The sequence below is a fragment of the Mus caroli genome, chromosome 18 (genome assembly GCF_900094665.2).
Source record: "Mus caroli chromosome 18, CAROLI_EIJ_v1.1, whole genome shotgun sequence".
Taxonomy (NCBI): domain Eukaryota; kingdom Metazoa; phylum Chordata; class Mammalia; order Rodentia; family Muridae; genus Mus; species Mus caroli.
Window position 1 is genome coordinate 41,470,865 of NC_034587.1, and position 15,149 is coordinate 41,486,013.

Sequence of the window (15,149 nt, forward strand, 5' to 3'; positions counted from 1 at the left end):
CAAAACAACCATGGAAGGAGTTACAGAGACAAAGTTTGGAGCTGAGACAAAAGGATGGACCATCTAGAGACTGCCATATCCGGGGATCCATCCTATAATCAGCTTCCAAACGCTGACACCATTGCATACACTAGCAAGATTTTGCTGAAAGGACCCAGATATGACTGTCTCTTGTGAGACTATGCCAGAGCCTGGCAAACACAGAAGTGGATGCTCACAGACAGCTATTGGATGTATCACAGGGCCCCCAATGGAGGAGCTAGAGAAAGCACCCAAGGAGCTGAAGGGATCTGCAATCCTATAGGTGGAACAACAATATGAACTAACCAAGACCTCCCCACCCCCCCCTGGAGCTCGTGTCTCTAGCTACATATGAATCAGAAGATGGCCTAGTCGGCCATCAGTGGAAAGAGAGGCCCATTGGTCGTGCAAACTTTATATGCCTCAGTATAGGGGAATGCCAGGGCCAAGAAGTGGGAGTGGGTGGGTAGGGGAGTGGGTGGGGGAGGGTGTGGGGGACTTTTCGGATAGCATTGGAAATGTAAATGAAATAAATACCCAATTAAAAAAAAACAAAACAAAACAAAAAAAGATTGTCCCTTATGATGGCCTCTGAAAGCAAGAATATTGATTTGCTTCATTCACTACAGTAGTGCCTAGCCTTCAATTATGACTGACAGTCTTGAGAAAATTAATCCAATGCTAAAAGAAAAAAAAACTGTCACATAAACTCTAATACACAGCAGACTGTGGGCCAGGCCACACCCTCATACCCCAACACCTATAAATGGCAAACAGAAGCTGAGGTGGGGAGGTCCTCATCTGGGCCATGGAAGAAAGGAAACAATTGTAAAGTCTAGTTTTGAAGATGCCTTGTGGCTTGCCTAGAAGCTGGAGGGAGGGGCAAGGCTACAGAGGGCAGCTTCCCCTGGATGCTGTGAAGGCAGGGGGCTGACTCCTTTCATGCTTCCAGAAATCCACAGTCCTGCTGACACTTGGAAGTTAATAAGAGTGATAAACTTTAGATTCTGACTTCCAAAGCTTTATGATTATAAGTCTGAAGCTTGGGGTAGTTTGTTTGCTTTTTGTTTTGTTGTTGTTGTTGTTGTTGTACTTGTTTGAGATTGAGTCTCACTATACAGCCCTGGATAGCCTGGAACTCACTAAAGCAGCATGGCCTCATATTCCTAGAAATCAGCCTTTGCATCCCAAGGGATCAAAGACTTGGGCTACCATGCCTGACCAAATCTGAGTATTTTTAGCCATTAAGTTTATGATAAATGAATACATCATGGATATGAAATGATACATGTATCAACACTGAACAACACTCACTAGTAAAAAGAAAAGGTTGACCTCTCAGAAGTTGAGAATAGAACGGAAGTTATCAAAGGCTGGAGCTTAGTGGGTAGGAGTGGTGGACATTTTTAGACAGTAAGTTTTAGTTAGAGAAAAGAAACTTTAGTATCTACTGCATAGAAGGTGATTAGAGATTGCTGTACTTAAGACACAACAACCAATATAACGTATAAAGGAAAGAATCTAATTTGAGGCTTACAGTTTCAGAGGGTTAGAGACCATGATAGTGAACCAAAGTCATGGCAGCAGGAGCAGCTAAGATCTCACATCATGGTCCATAAGTAGGTGGGGGTAGGGGGCAGGAAGAAGATGAGAGGGGTGGAGGGAGAGAAGGAGACCGAGAGTGCCAAGAGTTTTTTTTGTTTGTTTGTTTTATTTTGTTTTGTTTATAATCCCAAAGCCCAGCCTCAGTGACATGCCTCTTTTGACACGGTCATGTGTATTAGCCCTTCCCTGTAAGGGGAAGTTCTGATACTAACACCCTATTCTCCAATTGGTTCTTGATTTTTCAATAAAGAAGACCCAGGAGCCAATTGCTGGGTAGAAGGTATGGGCAGGACTTCTGGGTCCCAGGAAGAAAAGACAGATGCAGAGAAGTGGGGAGGCCCTTTCTGCCATGCTTTGGAGGAAGAATGCAGCAATCACGTAAGGTCTTGGAGAGAGCTGGGGCCTGTGGCCACCACTACAGGCCAAGGATGTTTGCAGGGGCTAGCCACTGAAATTTAGGGCAAATGGACAGACAGAGATAATGAATTAGAAAAGACATGCTTTTTCAGGCGGGAGATCACTGCGCCAAACAATTATGCCAAAAAGACAAAATTATACAAAAATTAACTGTGTGTATATATCTTTTGTCCTCAGATTCAAGGGTCTTGGGAGTGGGCTGATAGCACAACCACCTCCTGGAGCAAAGGCGGAAAACAAAAGGAAAGCCAAGAGGAGCTGATAGCACAGCTGACCCTGACCAAAGTTGGTAACATTGTAAAAATACACACAACACTTCCCAAACAGCTCTACCCAAGTATCCAAAGGCATGAGCTTAGGGGGGCCATTACTCATTCATGCTACTACACAGGCAATGATTATTCTCCTAATCATTGTAGAGCTGACTTTTCTCAAACAGCTTGAAAAAGAGATTTAGTTTTTCATTATAAGAGAAAACAAAACCCCGAGCAGATAGTCTAATTTGACCTCGCATTACTCAACACGATGCACTGCAACATCACATTACCACTAACACATTTTACATATTTTAATGCCTCAGAGTAAACTTAACTAATAATGAAAAGTATTTTTAAAAGCAGGACTAGATCCCTCATCAGAGGAATGGATACAGAAAGTACATTTACACAATGGAGTACTACTCAGTTATTAAAAAGAGTGAATTTATGAAATTCCTAGGCAAATGCATGGACCCCTAGAGGGCATCATCCTGAGTGAGGTAACCCAATCACAAAAGAACTCGCATGATATCTACTCACTGGTAAGTGGATATTAGCCCAGAAACTTAGGATACCCAAGATATAAGATACAATTTGCAAAACACATGAAACTCAAAAACGAAGACCAAAGTGTGGACACTTTGCCCCTTCTTAGAATTGGGAACAAAACACCCATGGAAGGAGTTACAGAGACAAATTTTGGAGCTGAGACAAAAGGATGGACCATCTAGAGACTGCCACACCCAAGGATCCATCCCATAATCAGCTTCCAAACGCTGACACCATTGCATACACCANCAATATTTTGCTGAAAGGTCCCTGATATAGCTGTCTCTTGTGAGGCTATGCCGGGGCCTGGCAAACACAGAAGTGGATGCTCACAGTCAGCTACTGGATGGAACACAGGGCCCCCAATGGAGGAGCTAGAGAAAGTACCCAAGGAGCTAAAGGGGGCTGCAACCCTGTAGGTGGAACAACAATATGAACTAACCAGTACCCCCAGAGCTCGTGTCTCTAGCTGCATATGTAGCAGAAGATGGCCTAGTTGGCCATCATTGGGAAGAAAGGCCCCTTGGTCTTGCAAACTTTATATGCCTCAGTACAGGGGAACACCAGGGCCAAGAAGTGGGAGTGCAGGGGAGTGGGGTGGGGGGAAGGGTATGGGGGACTTTTGGGATAGCATTTGAAATGTAAATGAAGAAAATACCTAATTTTTAAAAAGCAGGACTAGAGATGGTTCAGCAGTTAAAAGGTACTCATCTCACAAATAAGAGGACTGGATTCATGGAGCATCCAGTGGCCTGACTGTAATTCCAGTTCTGGAAGGCACAGACAGAGCAAGCTGGTTAACAAGACTAGTCATATTGGTGAGCTCCAGGTGTGATCAAGGATAACCCAAAGGTGATTCCGGATGCCTCCACAGTGTGCACACACATGCTTACTCACATTCATACACATAAAACACACACACGTGCATGCACACACGTGCTCACACACACATACACACACACATGCACACACATGCTCACACACACATACACACACACACACACACACACACATGCACACACATGCTCACACACACCTATGTACTATACATGCACACGAGAAAAATATGGGGAAAAAGTTAAATTGGAAGTAGAATCGTGCTTTCCAGGAGCTAGAATGGGAACTGGTAGGGGTAGGTTTGGATTGCCAGTGGGCTCTAGGTTATGGTGAGGACTCAGAAGTTCTGGTATGCTCTGCTGTGTATGGCCACTGCTGATGGCAACTGTGTACTATATATCCTTTAAAGAGCTAAAAGAAAGAACTTTGAGTACTTTTCCCATTAAGAAATCACAACTGTTTGTGGATACAGCTAAATTTAAACAGATTTTTAACATTTGCCAGTGTTACATGTTTCAAAACATTACATGGAATCCCAATCCTGGGCACAAATATTAATATTTTTTATGTATGAGTTACAAAATAAATTTGATGTTAAAAAAGAACTTTGAAAGGTTTTGGGCAAAAAAATCAAAGACACTCTCAAGATGATAGATTTACTGTTTCTAGCTCTTTGCTAAAGGAATTTCCAAAGATATAGGCATAGAAAACTAAAGCCAGGAGAAAGTGGGAAGAGAGCAGTAAGGGAGGGACAGAGATGAGTGGTGTGGGGCAGACATCCTCAGTGCTTCTGCAGAGCAAATGACCTGGCATACCATTCAAAGGGGCCACTGGCAAAACTTGAGGAAAACTCATCCACCCAAGGACTCAGCCAGCAGACTCCAGAGACCTCCCCAAAGCACTGCCCTGTTCAAGGAACCAGGCCACCAGCTGCTGTTGTGTTTGTGGGAAGCAGAAAGCCTGAAGGGATTTGGTGGTCATCTGTTCCACTTTGTTTTAATTTGTTTCTGGACCCTGAGCAGGAGGCCCAGATGCTATGATGCTGGTCATGGACAACATAGGCAATTGTATGATGATCTGTTTCTTAAGTCACCTATGAATGTGGTTCATGGATTAATGACATGCAAGGATTAAAGATGGCACTGGGGTCCCAAGTGGAATAAGGAATGTCATTAGCCATTGATAGATGAGTTTTGAAGTTACCTGTGGCCATGCTCACAGATACCTGCAGTTTCGGGCAATGAGACTGTAACTCTTGGTTTTGCTGTATATTGGAACTAATGTGGGAGAGACAATACCTAAGCTACAGAAGGGCAAAACCCATTAGGTTAGAAAGGTTGTACAGAATGTTTAGGGCAGTCTATTCCCACATGCAACACTGCCTTCTTTGGGCCCAGATGTTCGATTTGGCAGCGAACCATTCTTAGTGGGGATTTTCCATGTCCCTTCGCAGAGCCTTCAAATAAATATGAAATGGGAATCCACGCACAGAAAATATAGGCTTATTTTTAGGAAGCTAACTTAAACAGAAATTTAGGCAAATGTTATGTTATCACCAATAGCATATTTTTGAGGTGTTTGAAGCGGGCCACAAAATAGGAAAAGAAAATTAAAACTGTATTTTTGTAGCAGCTCTAGTATTTTGCAGGTGTGTTCCCTTCTCCTTTGTTTTTAAGCCCCAGAAAGTACCTGAATCTGATTATCAAATGGCTACACAGAAGAAAGGGTGAGTGTAGCGCCCTAATTTCCTCACAGATGTCTAATAATCAGATAGCTGTTTCTTTTACAGTCAAGAGTTAGCCGTGGGCATCCTGGCAGGGACAGCAAGGGCAGGGATGAAGAGTCAAACTCAAATGTGACAACAGGAAGAATTGCCCCAGTGTTCCCTCACCACACAGGGTGAGCACTACTTTCCTAGGGGATCCTTGAACCCCTCCCAACAAGGTGGTAGATCCAGAGCTTTGCTTGGGGCTCCTCTCAAAGCTCCCCATCACACCATAGGAAAGAGCGTGTCCTTCATCAGCAAAGTTCTACTGATATACTGGTCAATTACGGTGCTGACCAGAGAGACCAGGCATCCATGGAGAAGAGTATGGAACTCACTTCAAGACACACAGAAAAGACTCAGGTAGGATGCAGGGTAGAAGGAAGAAATTGTTGGCACTACCACCTTATGCCATGGACATGAACAACTTTTGAAAGAATATAAGGCTTCCAAAGGGACCGCTGTGGTCTATTTGTTTCAGGTCTATGATTCAGTGGGGTGTGGACTCACTGGCTTTGTGGTCCCAGCATACTTGTTTAGCCAAATGGACGAGGGAACGAGTTGATCATTTTGGCTGCATGGCAGCTGACCTAAGCAAATTAGGTCAAAAGTGCAAATAGTATGAAGAAACTGTACCTTGCTAGCCTATGTCTGCTTTATGTGTACTTCTTTGCCCACTGTGAATCCATTGACCTATAACACCGCATCAATTCTCCAGTAGCCCTGAAGCCAGCAATGGTATCCAGTTTATCACTGTGACCCAGACCTGGCTAGAGAAGACAAAGCATTTATGAAGAGTACAAATGGATGGAAGAAGAAAGAAGTGTTTTCTCTTTTGAGTTCTTAATTCTACTTCCCTGAGATTGAATCTGCTTTTGTAAGTGTGAGGAAATATTTATATCACAGGATTTTCAGAAACAAATGATTATCTCATTTAATAATGAACAGAGACCAATAATAAAAGCTTCCCTGTTGTCCCTTAGTTACTGTTCTGCCTAGTAGCTCAATTTGTTAATTGACTGCATTAAAGACCTAATTTAATTAAATCTTGGACAAGGCTCAGAAGACCTATGTAGAGCACTTGGCTTAATTACAGGCAGGGGCCATGCACCAATTTCACTGATCTGGTCAAAGTCCGAGCAATAAAGATGGACAAAGGAAAAAACCTGTGGCCCCCGTTGCTTTTCAGGCCATGCTGATGAACTGGGATCCCAAAGCCACAACAGAAACAGAAAGACAAAACATCTATGTACTCTGCAGACTCCCAGAGACAAACACGAAATTGAACCTTACTCGCTCTCTGAGGCTGCAGACCATGCAAACAGAAGACCACAAGAGACCGATCCCTCTTCGGGGAAATGGCATATGCTGGGTAATGGTGGGGTGGAAGTCTTCCAGTATTTAAAGTCCACAAAAGTGGCATTCAAAAGAGCCTAGAAAATTCTTTCAGATTCATAACTGTTTAGAAATAAAAAAAGTTAATCCAACTCTTGGGTAAACATACAAATTCCAGAGGACGTTTGAAGAAACACACATCACTTCAGGTTTCGTCATTTGAAGATAAATGAGATGTGTACATTGTATAAATTTTCAGAAAGTATAACAGCAGCACACACAACTGGGTAAAAATGATACATATTTTGACAGAAATGTGTATGTACTCAGATGTGCATGAGTTTACATTCAATTATTCACTGTCCAGGTTAGAGACAGTCAAACACCTAAGAATCCTTATGGATAAGAAGGTGTAGAGGTAAATCGCCCATACTACTCAAATCTGGATCTTACTCAAAACAGCTACCCCTTATGTTTGCGCACTTACTGTGTGACTATTTTGTATTATTTACTCTTTCTGAAGCAGGTATCATCATCACCCTTACTTAGTTCATGATGAAGCAAACAGGCATAGAGATGCCAGGTGCCTTGCCAAAGGCATGCATTGCCTTTGCAGATCAGGCTGTGAGCCCCAGTAGTTTGGTTCCAGGAGTCTCAAAAGTGATGTGTGCACCACCTTAGTATGGTGCTCTATAGCTGGAAAAAGCTCTGGACGGAAGGAAGACTGGCTTTTTCTTTCTCTTTAGTTATAACCAAGGGTTCTTTTGTGTCTCAGTAACTCACATTAGAGAAAGGAATTTACTATAAAACACAATGTATGTTTAGACTGAAGGCCAACATTCATGTTGCAGCACATGAGTCATCAGAATGCGTCCTGTAAGAGCAAACACACGCCTAATTAGACTATCAGTCATAAAGATTGCCTGAGCATGACCCAGGAAATTACAGGTGCTACTGGCCTCCATGCTAAGTCGACTTCACCGGGATCTCCAGATAAAGGCTTTGCTGACTAGGATATGTGATAGCCCCCAATGCGAGTAGGGAGAATCTGATACAGGTGGCTCCTCGAATCAAGTTTATGTGAGCTCAGAAAGATGTTGTCCAGATAGATGCAGGATAATAGCTCTTTAATTATGACATTAGCAACAATGAGGGATGGGGTTTACAACCTTCAAAACTAGTAATTTACTCCCCACCTACCCCCAATGAATACTGAATGCTCCATGAACTTACAAGATGTGTCTGATTAAACACCATGTGCAGAATCACCAGTGAGGAAATGACTAGAGAGAAACCGCCTATACTGTCTTAATTGAGACAGAGAGTAAAGGAAGCCCTGTAATTCAAAGTGAAGTTCAGAAAGAATTGTTTCTGATTCTACCCTCAGCCCCATCATAGGTCAAGATATCATAGCCAGCCAAAGAATATATGGGCCCTGGCAGGTGCACATGTATCATTGGAAAAGTTGATGCTAATCTTCAATGTTGGACCATCAGCATCTTTAGTGACAGAAATATGTCCTGTCACCACAGTTCTCAAACAAGCACCAGTCCTCATGGGGATACTGGGACATCCCTGCCATTCTCATATGTACACCTGTGCAAACTCACATATAGGCACACTACACAAATGCATATGTACCCATACATAAACCCAAGTGCACAGACACTCATACACACATACAGTTATAATAGTCTGTAGAAGAGACTCATTTGATATAAATGAGAGGAGCTACTATAGAGTTAACAAAAAATGTAAAGAAAGAAGGGGAAATTTCTATGTTTTCCAATTATAAAATATCACTAGACGGTCTTAACAGAATATTTTAATTGAGCTAGTGGAAGACATGCATCCCGGTAGAGTAGACTGAGATTTGCTGCCCAGACATAATTTTGCCATCTCTCAGTTTTAGGACTCCTGAGAAGGATGTATTTGTGATCTTAGCTCTACCCCTAAGGACCTTAGAACTACTTTCATGAACAACGTCAGAACTAGTGAGTCCCAAGACTGAGATTTCCCTACGAGTCCAGACTCTGTCTGTCCAACCACCCCATCCCCAGACCTAAGCCATGTCTGGCTGCATGCTCACCCGCCTCCGAAGCCTGTCCCGCTCCTCACGGATGGCGTTCATAGTGGCCTTGGTCCGGTTCAGCTCCTCCTCTTTGCTGCATAGCATGGCCGTCAGGCTTTCATTCTCTTCCCGCAATCCAGCCAGTTCTTTCTCCCACCGGGACCGCTCCTCAGCCAGGTTGGGATACAGATCCCGACCTAGAACTCCCTCGATCTCCTCAACTGTCTGAAAAATAGTCATACATCAAAGATAGGCTAACTACCATGGAGAAAGGGTTCAGGAAGGATCGAGGTGGCATAGGAACCTGGGAGCCCAGGAGCTGAATGGAGAACTCTATACACATAGTGATGTCGCTATGCCCACAGGCATCCCTCAGACTCAGATGAGGTTGTCACTTGCCTGCATCCTAGTTTGTACTACTCAGTGGTCCCCAGAGTTAAGGACAACAAGAGTCCCTTCTCAGTGCTGAGTCTGTGTGTGGTGCCCACACAATGTTTATTTCCTTAAAGAGTCCCAGAGCTGGTCAATTTGCATCCAGGCAGCAGGCCAGTGAGGGATCCTGAAAATGCTGTGACAGACACGAGGTTGCCGGCTGTGCACGGTGTCTAATTGTAAGTTTCCTAAATTACAGGCCCCCGTGAGCCAGCTCAGCAGGAAGGCAGGTGACATCACCATTTCCCACTCTTGGTGTCACATCAGAATTCAGATGGTGTGAATGAGGTTCAGTCCCAAGATGGCAAAGACAAGAATAAAGCGTCAGTGACACCGGAAAGGGCAGGCCTGCCAGGGAGGTTCCTCAGACAGCAGGGCTTGATTTAGTTATTAAGATGAATACAACGCAAATAGAACAATCTTAATATTATTTGGAGAGTTCTTTAAACATGGGATTAAAGGACCAGGAAGACACATACAATTAGGAAGAACTTTCTCTGCTGAGAAACTATTCATCCATATTGTCCTTTTACAAAGAGCCCAGGCCAGCTGGTTTTTAAATAGAAGGGGAATTGTTGAGTAGAGAGAACACATACTGATGAGAACCAGAAGAGACCCAACACCAAACACACAGTGGCCAGTCACTGGAGAGGGCTCACACCATTTCCCCTTAGGAAGACTGGTGACCCAAATCTTGCTGCCTCCTTCCCTAAGTGACCCTTTGACTTTCCTTTCAAATCCAAGAGTCTATTTGGCTCTGCTCTCTCCATTGCTAGTTACCAGAAGTGCTTGCCCACCCCACCCCTACCCCACCACTGAGGAGAATGGAGTTCCAAGTTAGCATTACAATCAAATCTGGGACTTGGGAGACTCCAGAGACAGAAACATTAGTGGGCCAGTCCTTCCCATCTGCAACTGGAGAAGCAGCTGTACTGGAATGGCATTTCATGATTCATCTAGAGGCACTACTACCCTCTTGGGAAGTCCAGAATTCTTCCTGACAGACCAGACTGTGCCTTTGCATAAGTTCCTGTAAGACCTGGAAGTATAAGTTGCAAGGTCCAGGACACTAAGCCACAGTGAAGCAATAGAAATACACCCAAGACCCAGGATCAAGAAGGACTTGAAGTGGTTTAATGCTACAAATGTAACAATTCCCAAGTAAATCATCCTTTTTTGGTGCAAAGCCAAGGTGTGTCATTGTTGATATGCCTCCCTGCCCCCCCGCCCCGGAAGTCATTTAGCCCAAGAAATATGTATAGGGCTCCTGCTTCTAGCCAATGGCTCAATACATTTGTATGGCTTTCAATGGCTAATAGGTATTCAAGAAAGCCTTATGTCAAGAAAGGAGTTTGCCCTCTCCCTTCGCCTCCCCTCAGAAAGCAATGCAAAGAGAGAAGCAGCCCCCCACCTTAATGGCCAAGTCGCAGTGCTCGCTGGCCGTAGTGAGCTGCTCTATGTGCCTGTCAACTTCAGCCACAGAGAGGCTACAGCTGCTCTTCTTCCTGCCGCAGACGACACTCTCCAGACCGGTCAGCACCCTCTGCAGTTCTGAGTTCAAGTCACTGCAGTTATCTAAGAGGAGAGTAAAGGTAGTATCTGTTAAACAGGCTAGCTAGCAAGAAATGCTCTCCACTGATTTCACCATAGGGGGCTCACTTAGGAGCAATGCGTTTTCAAAGCTAACTTCGTTCATCCTCATTACACAGGCTGCGAACAAACCACTTATTAAGGAGTTTAAGACTTTGGCCTTTTGTTAAATACCTGCTCCACCCAGAATTCTCTTGCCTTTCGAGCAAGGGCAACCACACTGAGTCTTACTAGTAAGAGCAAAAATGCCCTAGAAGAGACTTCAAACAACCTCTAGTCAAACCTTCTGCTCAACCATTCAGACAAAACACCAATTTCAGACGTTCATTAAAGATCTCACAACTTCACTGGACAACAACAACAAAACTCAGAGTGAGTAGTGCTATTTGGTATTGAAAAACAGAAACCGGGGGTTGGAGAGATGGCTCATAGGTTAGGAGCATGGGCCGCTCTGCCAGAGAACCCAGGTTCAGTCCCCAGTATCCACAGGGAAGCTCACAGCTTCACCCTGTTCCAGGGTGTCTGACACCCTCACACAGACGTCCATGTAGGCAAAACACCACTGAACATTAAATAAATAAATAATACATTTAACAAAACCTAAATTGTTAAATATGAATCCTGCCTTCAATAAGCTTCCAGTCGGCCCCGCCCCGACACACCAACTGATAATGATCCACCATTGGGGAATAACCAACTTCTAACAGATTCTATCTTTATATGTAAATGTAAAAATTTCTAATAATTTTACTTTATCTGCGTTGCTATAAAACTCCTGGACTCTGGTGTCTGGTCAGGAAAAGAATATTAATTATAATAAGTTAGATACATGTTATAAAATAGCTTTGTTGTGAACAGAAATCCCCTTAAGAATCAACCATTCTTTACCCATTGTTCGGGTTTCTGTACATTACATACTCTTCAATTATTGTAGCAAGTTATACATGGAGGATACTACAGTCTCCCTAAGTAAATTCTTCTCCCAAATCCAGCATGCTTCCTGCATGCAAGAAATTGGTATCTTTCTTTCCTGCATGCAAGACATTGGTATATTCCCAGTTTCACTTCCAGTCACAGGTTCAATGCACCAGCATGGACAACTATTTTCTGTTTGTTTTTTGTTTGTTTGTTTGTTTGTTTTTTGGGGGGTTGTTTTGTTTTGCTAAGCTTTGGAGCACTTTGAGAAATCGCCCAGCATTATGGGAAACAGATGTCTTAGGATATTTTAACCAACCTCCCTTGGCTGCCCACATCTATTCATTTCCCAAACTTAGGGAGCAATCAGCAGGGGGCTTCCTCTCTAACTTATGCAATGATTGCATCTGCCTCTCACCATCCCTCTCCCCACCTCCCCCACCCCTGACTGGAACCCACCATCCAGCCAGTAACTCCTGTCAATTCTGAAACAAATTCAATGCCCTTTGTGCCCCATTCTCAATCCAATCCACCTTGTAACTAACACCTCCCCAAAGCATCCTCAAGTTGAGCAACTCCTCTTCCTCTCTGTGGGTACCACTGTGCTCCAAACCATCGTTCCTCTTCAAGTTGGTCCTTCAAGTAACGTCCTCCCTCCTCTCCCCACAGGGCAGTCAACAGTGAGCCTCTTTAAAGGCCGATGTGGCACCTTCCTAGGGCAAACTGTCCAATGGCTTCCCCTACTCCTTACCACTAAACTAAGATCAAACTCCTTACCACAGTAGTAAAAAAACCTTCATATTGGAAAAATGCCAATTCCAGGCCCCACCCAGACCAATTATATCTTGATCTTTGGGGGAGGGGCCTAGATACTAGGAATGTTTTTAATTCCTCAAATGGTTTTGATATGAAGATGGTTAAGAATCACTAGCTTAGCGCTTTGATCCTCTATCCCCAACTTATGTTCCCTGCTCCTTCCTGCTACAGGGCCTCTGTCTGTCTCTGCATCTCTGTCTCTGTCTCTGTCTCTGTCTCTGTCTGTCTCTCTCTCTCTCTCTCTCACACACACACACACACACACACATACACACACACACTAGAAGATGTCAAATTCTCATCTATCCCAGATGTCTCTCTGCTACCTCCTCTGCTGACACTCTTTTCCACTTACTGTGAAGCTCAAACGCTGCTTCCCCACCAAGGTCCTCCTACCCAGAGCACGGGGATCCCATCTCTCATCTCTGCCCAGTCCCAACCCCATTATCCTGTTTTGTTTGTGGCAAACATCACTATCTGATAACGACATGTATGTTTATTATCTTTCCCTTTTAAAGACACATGCATTACGAAAGAAGGGACTTTGATCTTCCTTATCACTGCATCTCAAAATAGAACAGGGTAGACAATCAAAAGCAATTTTAAAAGAGTAAAAATCAACACTGTACAGCTGAGTCAGCAACACTGAGAAACAGGACTCCATCAGCACTAGAATGCTTTACATTGGTGGTAAGCTTTTCTTCCTTGTTATGCATAGGAGATGCTGGGGGGATGGGGGTGGGGTGGGAGGGGGATGGTCATCACAGCAGTTCACCAGGACAGGAAAGACATGGGCTCAGCTCCAAATTGAGGCAAGGTGGTCCATGTGTTGAGCAGCTCATTCAGTTAACACTCCATCCAGCCTCTGAATGACCATTCGCACTCAGGTGCAGGTTGCCTGGTATCCGGGCTGCGCGAACATTTCCGGATCTGGAAGTCCTTATCAGTAGGGCAGAGGTAAAAGAATTTATATCCAGCCATTCCACACTTTGTCCACACAGGCCCACCCAATGGTGTGTGGGTCGTGCTGGTTATAACTGCTAAACAGTTCTCGGGGTACAGCAGCAAAGTGGTGGCCTTGGGGAACAGAAGGAAGAGCAGGGACAAGGGTTCTGGCAGTATTTCTCACACCGTTGTCAGACAGTGTCTGGGCCCTGACCACAGTTTGAAAGCAGAGTTTCCAGATGAAAAAGAGACTGGCTTCAGTTCTGAGAAGCTCACCCAAGTATGGCGCCAACACTAAAGTCTTGTGGAACCTGCCACCAAGCTGTAAACACTGCCCTAAAGAGCACAGGGCCACATTATCTCTTCAGTGAAGAATGGTGGGAGAGAGTCATTTATGTGAGAACATACTAAGCCTGATGTACTAGTGCATTCTGGGAAGCCCATACTGGAGAGGTTGAGAGAGGAGGTCAACCTCAACTATGAAGTGTGTTTGAGGCAGTCTAGAGTACAGGAGACCCTGCACTCCAACAAACAAACAAATATATTAGAAATGCTCTGTGTCTCTGCTCTGAAAGGAGAGCTATAAATGGTTTCTTTGGTCTTAGGAAGACAAATGTGTACCTGCTAGATGATGACCCCTACCCCCTGTCTGTTATTCATACACACTCCCCTAAGTATCTACTGACATGTCACTGTCCTCTGCTACTGTGCTCTAGTTAGAGACTCAAGGAAAACAAGGTGGCCAGACTAGCATGAACAGATGTGGAACAGCTGTGGGGTGTGGTGTGGTGTGGGGAGGGGCATGAGACATTGCCACCAAGCACCCATCCCCGCCATCACCCAGTTATCAGTATTGCTCCAGACAGGAAACAGGTGGCATATTTTTCTACATATTCACTTGTAATAATCAGAAACTTCTTCATCTGACACAACCCAGCACCAGTCAGAAACTGGACATTCAATACCAAAGGCTGTGGTAGTGGAAGTTTGCATGAAAAGACAATAATTGCAACATCCAGGTGTCCCAGACAGAGCAGTAGGTCCTTCTGGGAGGTGGCATTCATAATTAACCAGGGCAGAGCCAGCACCCCTCACAGCATGGTACGGTCCCTCTCTCAGGCCACTCATATCTTCATGGCCTCAGAAGACAGGCAGATGAGACCCCTCTCACAGGAGATGTCTTGGCTTCAAGTCTTTTGCTCACTTATCACTCAAGTTACATGGGGGTTGGCAGGAGAGCAGGAACCATGACAGGGGTTCTCTATAGCCAGGGTCATGTTACCAACCCAGGATAGGGTTCTCTGGGCATAGAGGCACAAGTCTGCATACTGCCTTCCCTGGATCATCCATTAGAAGAGACAACAGAGGGATATGAGGGATATCAACTCGAAAAGGACTCTGAGAGACTAAGGGATTTGTATGATAATTCTGTGACTAGAATGCGAATGAAACTTAATAGCATTATGTTACAGGAAATGAGTCAAGGACAAATATATGATTCTACTTTTATGGGCTGTTTAGAAGAAGCAAATGCAGAGAGAGAGAGAGAGAGAGAGAGAGAGAGAGAGAGAGAGAGAGAGAGAGGGGAGGGGAG

The 15,149-nt window shown here is 44.3% G+C and overlaps 1 protein-coding gene across 5 annotated transcripts in view; it reads right to left on the reverse strand.

The window, feature by feature from the left end:
* The window catches only part of Mcc (MCC regulator of WNT signaling pathway), a 233,011-nt gene that overhangs the window by 56,885 nt on the left and 160,977 nt on the right, over positions 1 to 15,149 (reverse strand). For all 5 annotated transcript variants that reach the window (XM_021150247.2, XM_029472144.1, XM_021150249.2 and 2 more), the window contains 2 exons: positions 10,701 to 10,864; positions 8,876 to 9,082 (listed from right to left, as the gene is read on the reverse strand). In XM_021150247.2, coding sequence (XP_021005906.1) covers positions 8,876 to 9,082; positions 10,701 to 10,864 — 371 coding nt within the window. The remainder of the gene's footprint in view (positions 1 to 8,875; positions 9,083 to 10,700; positions 10,865 to 15,149) is intronic.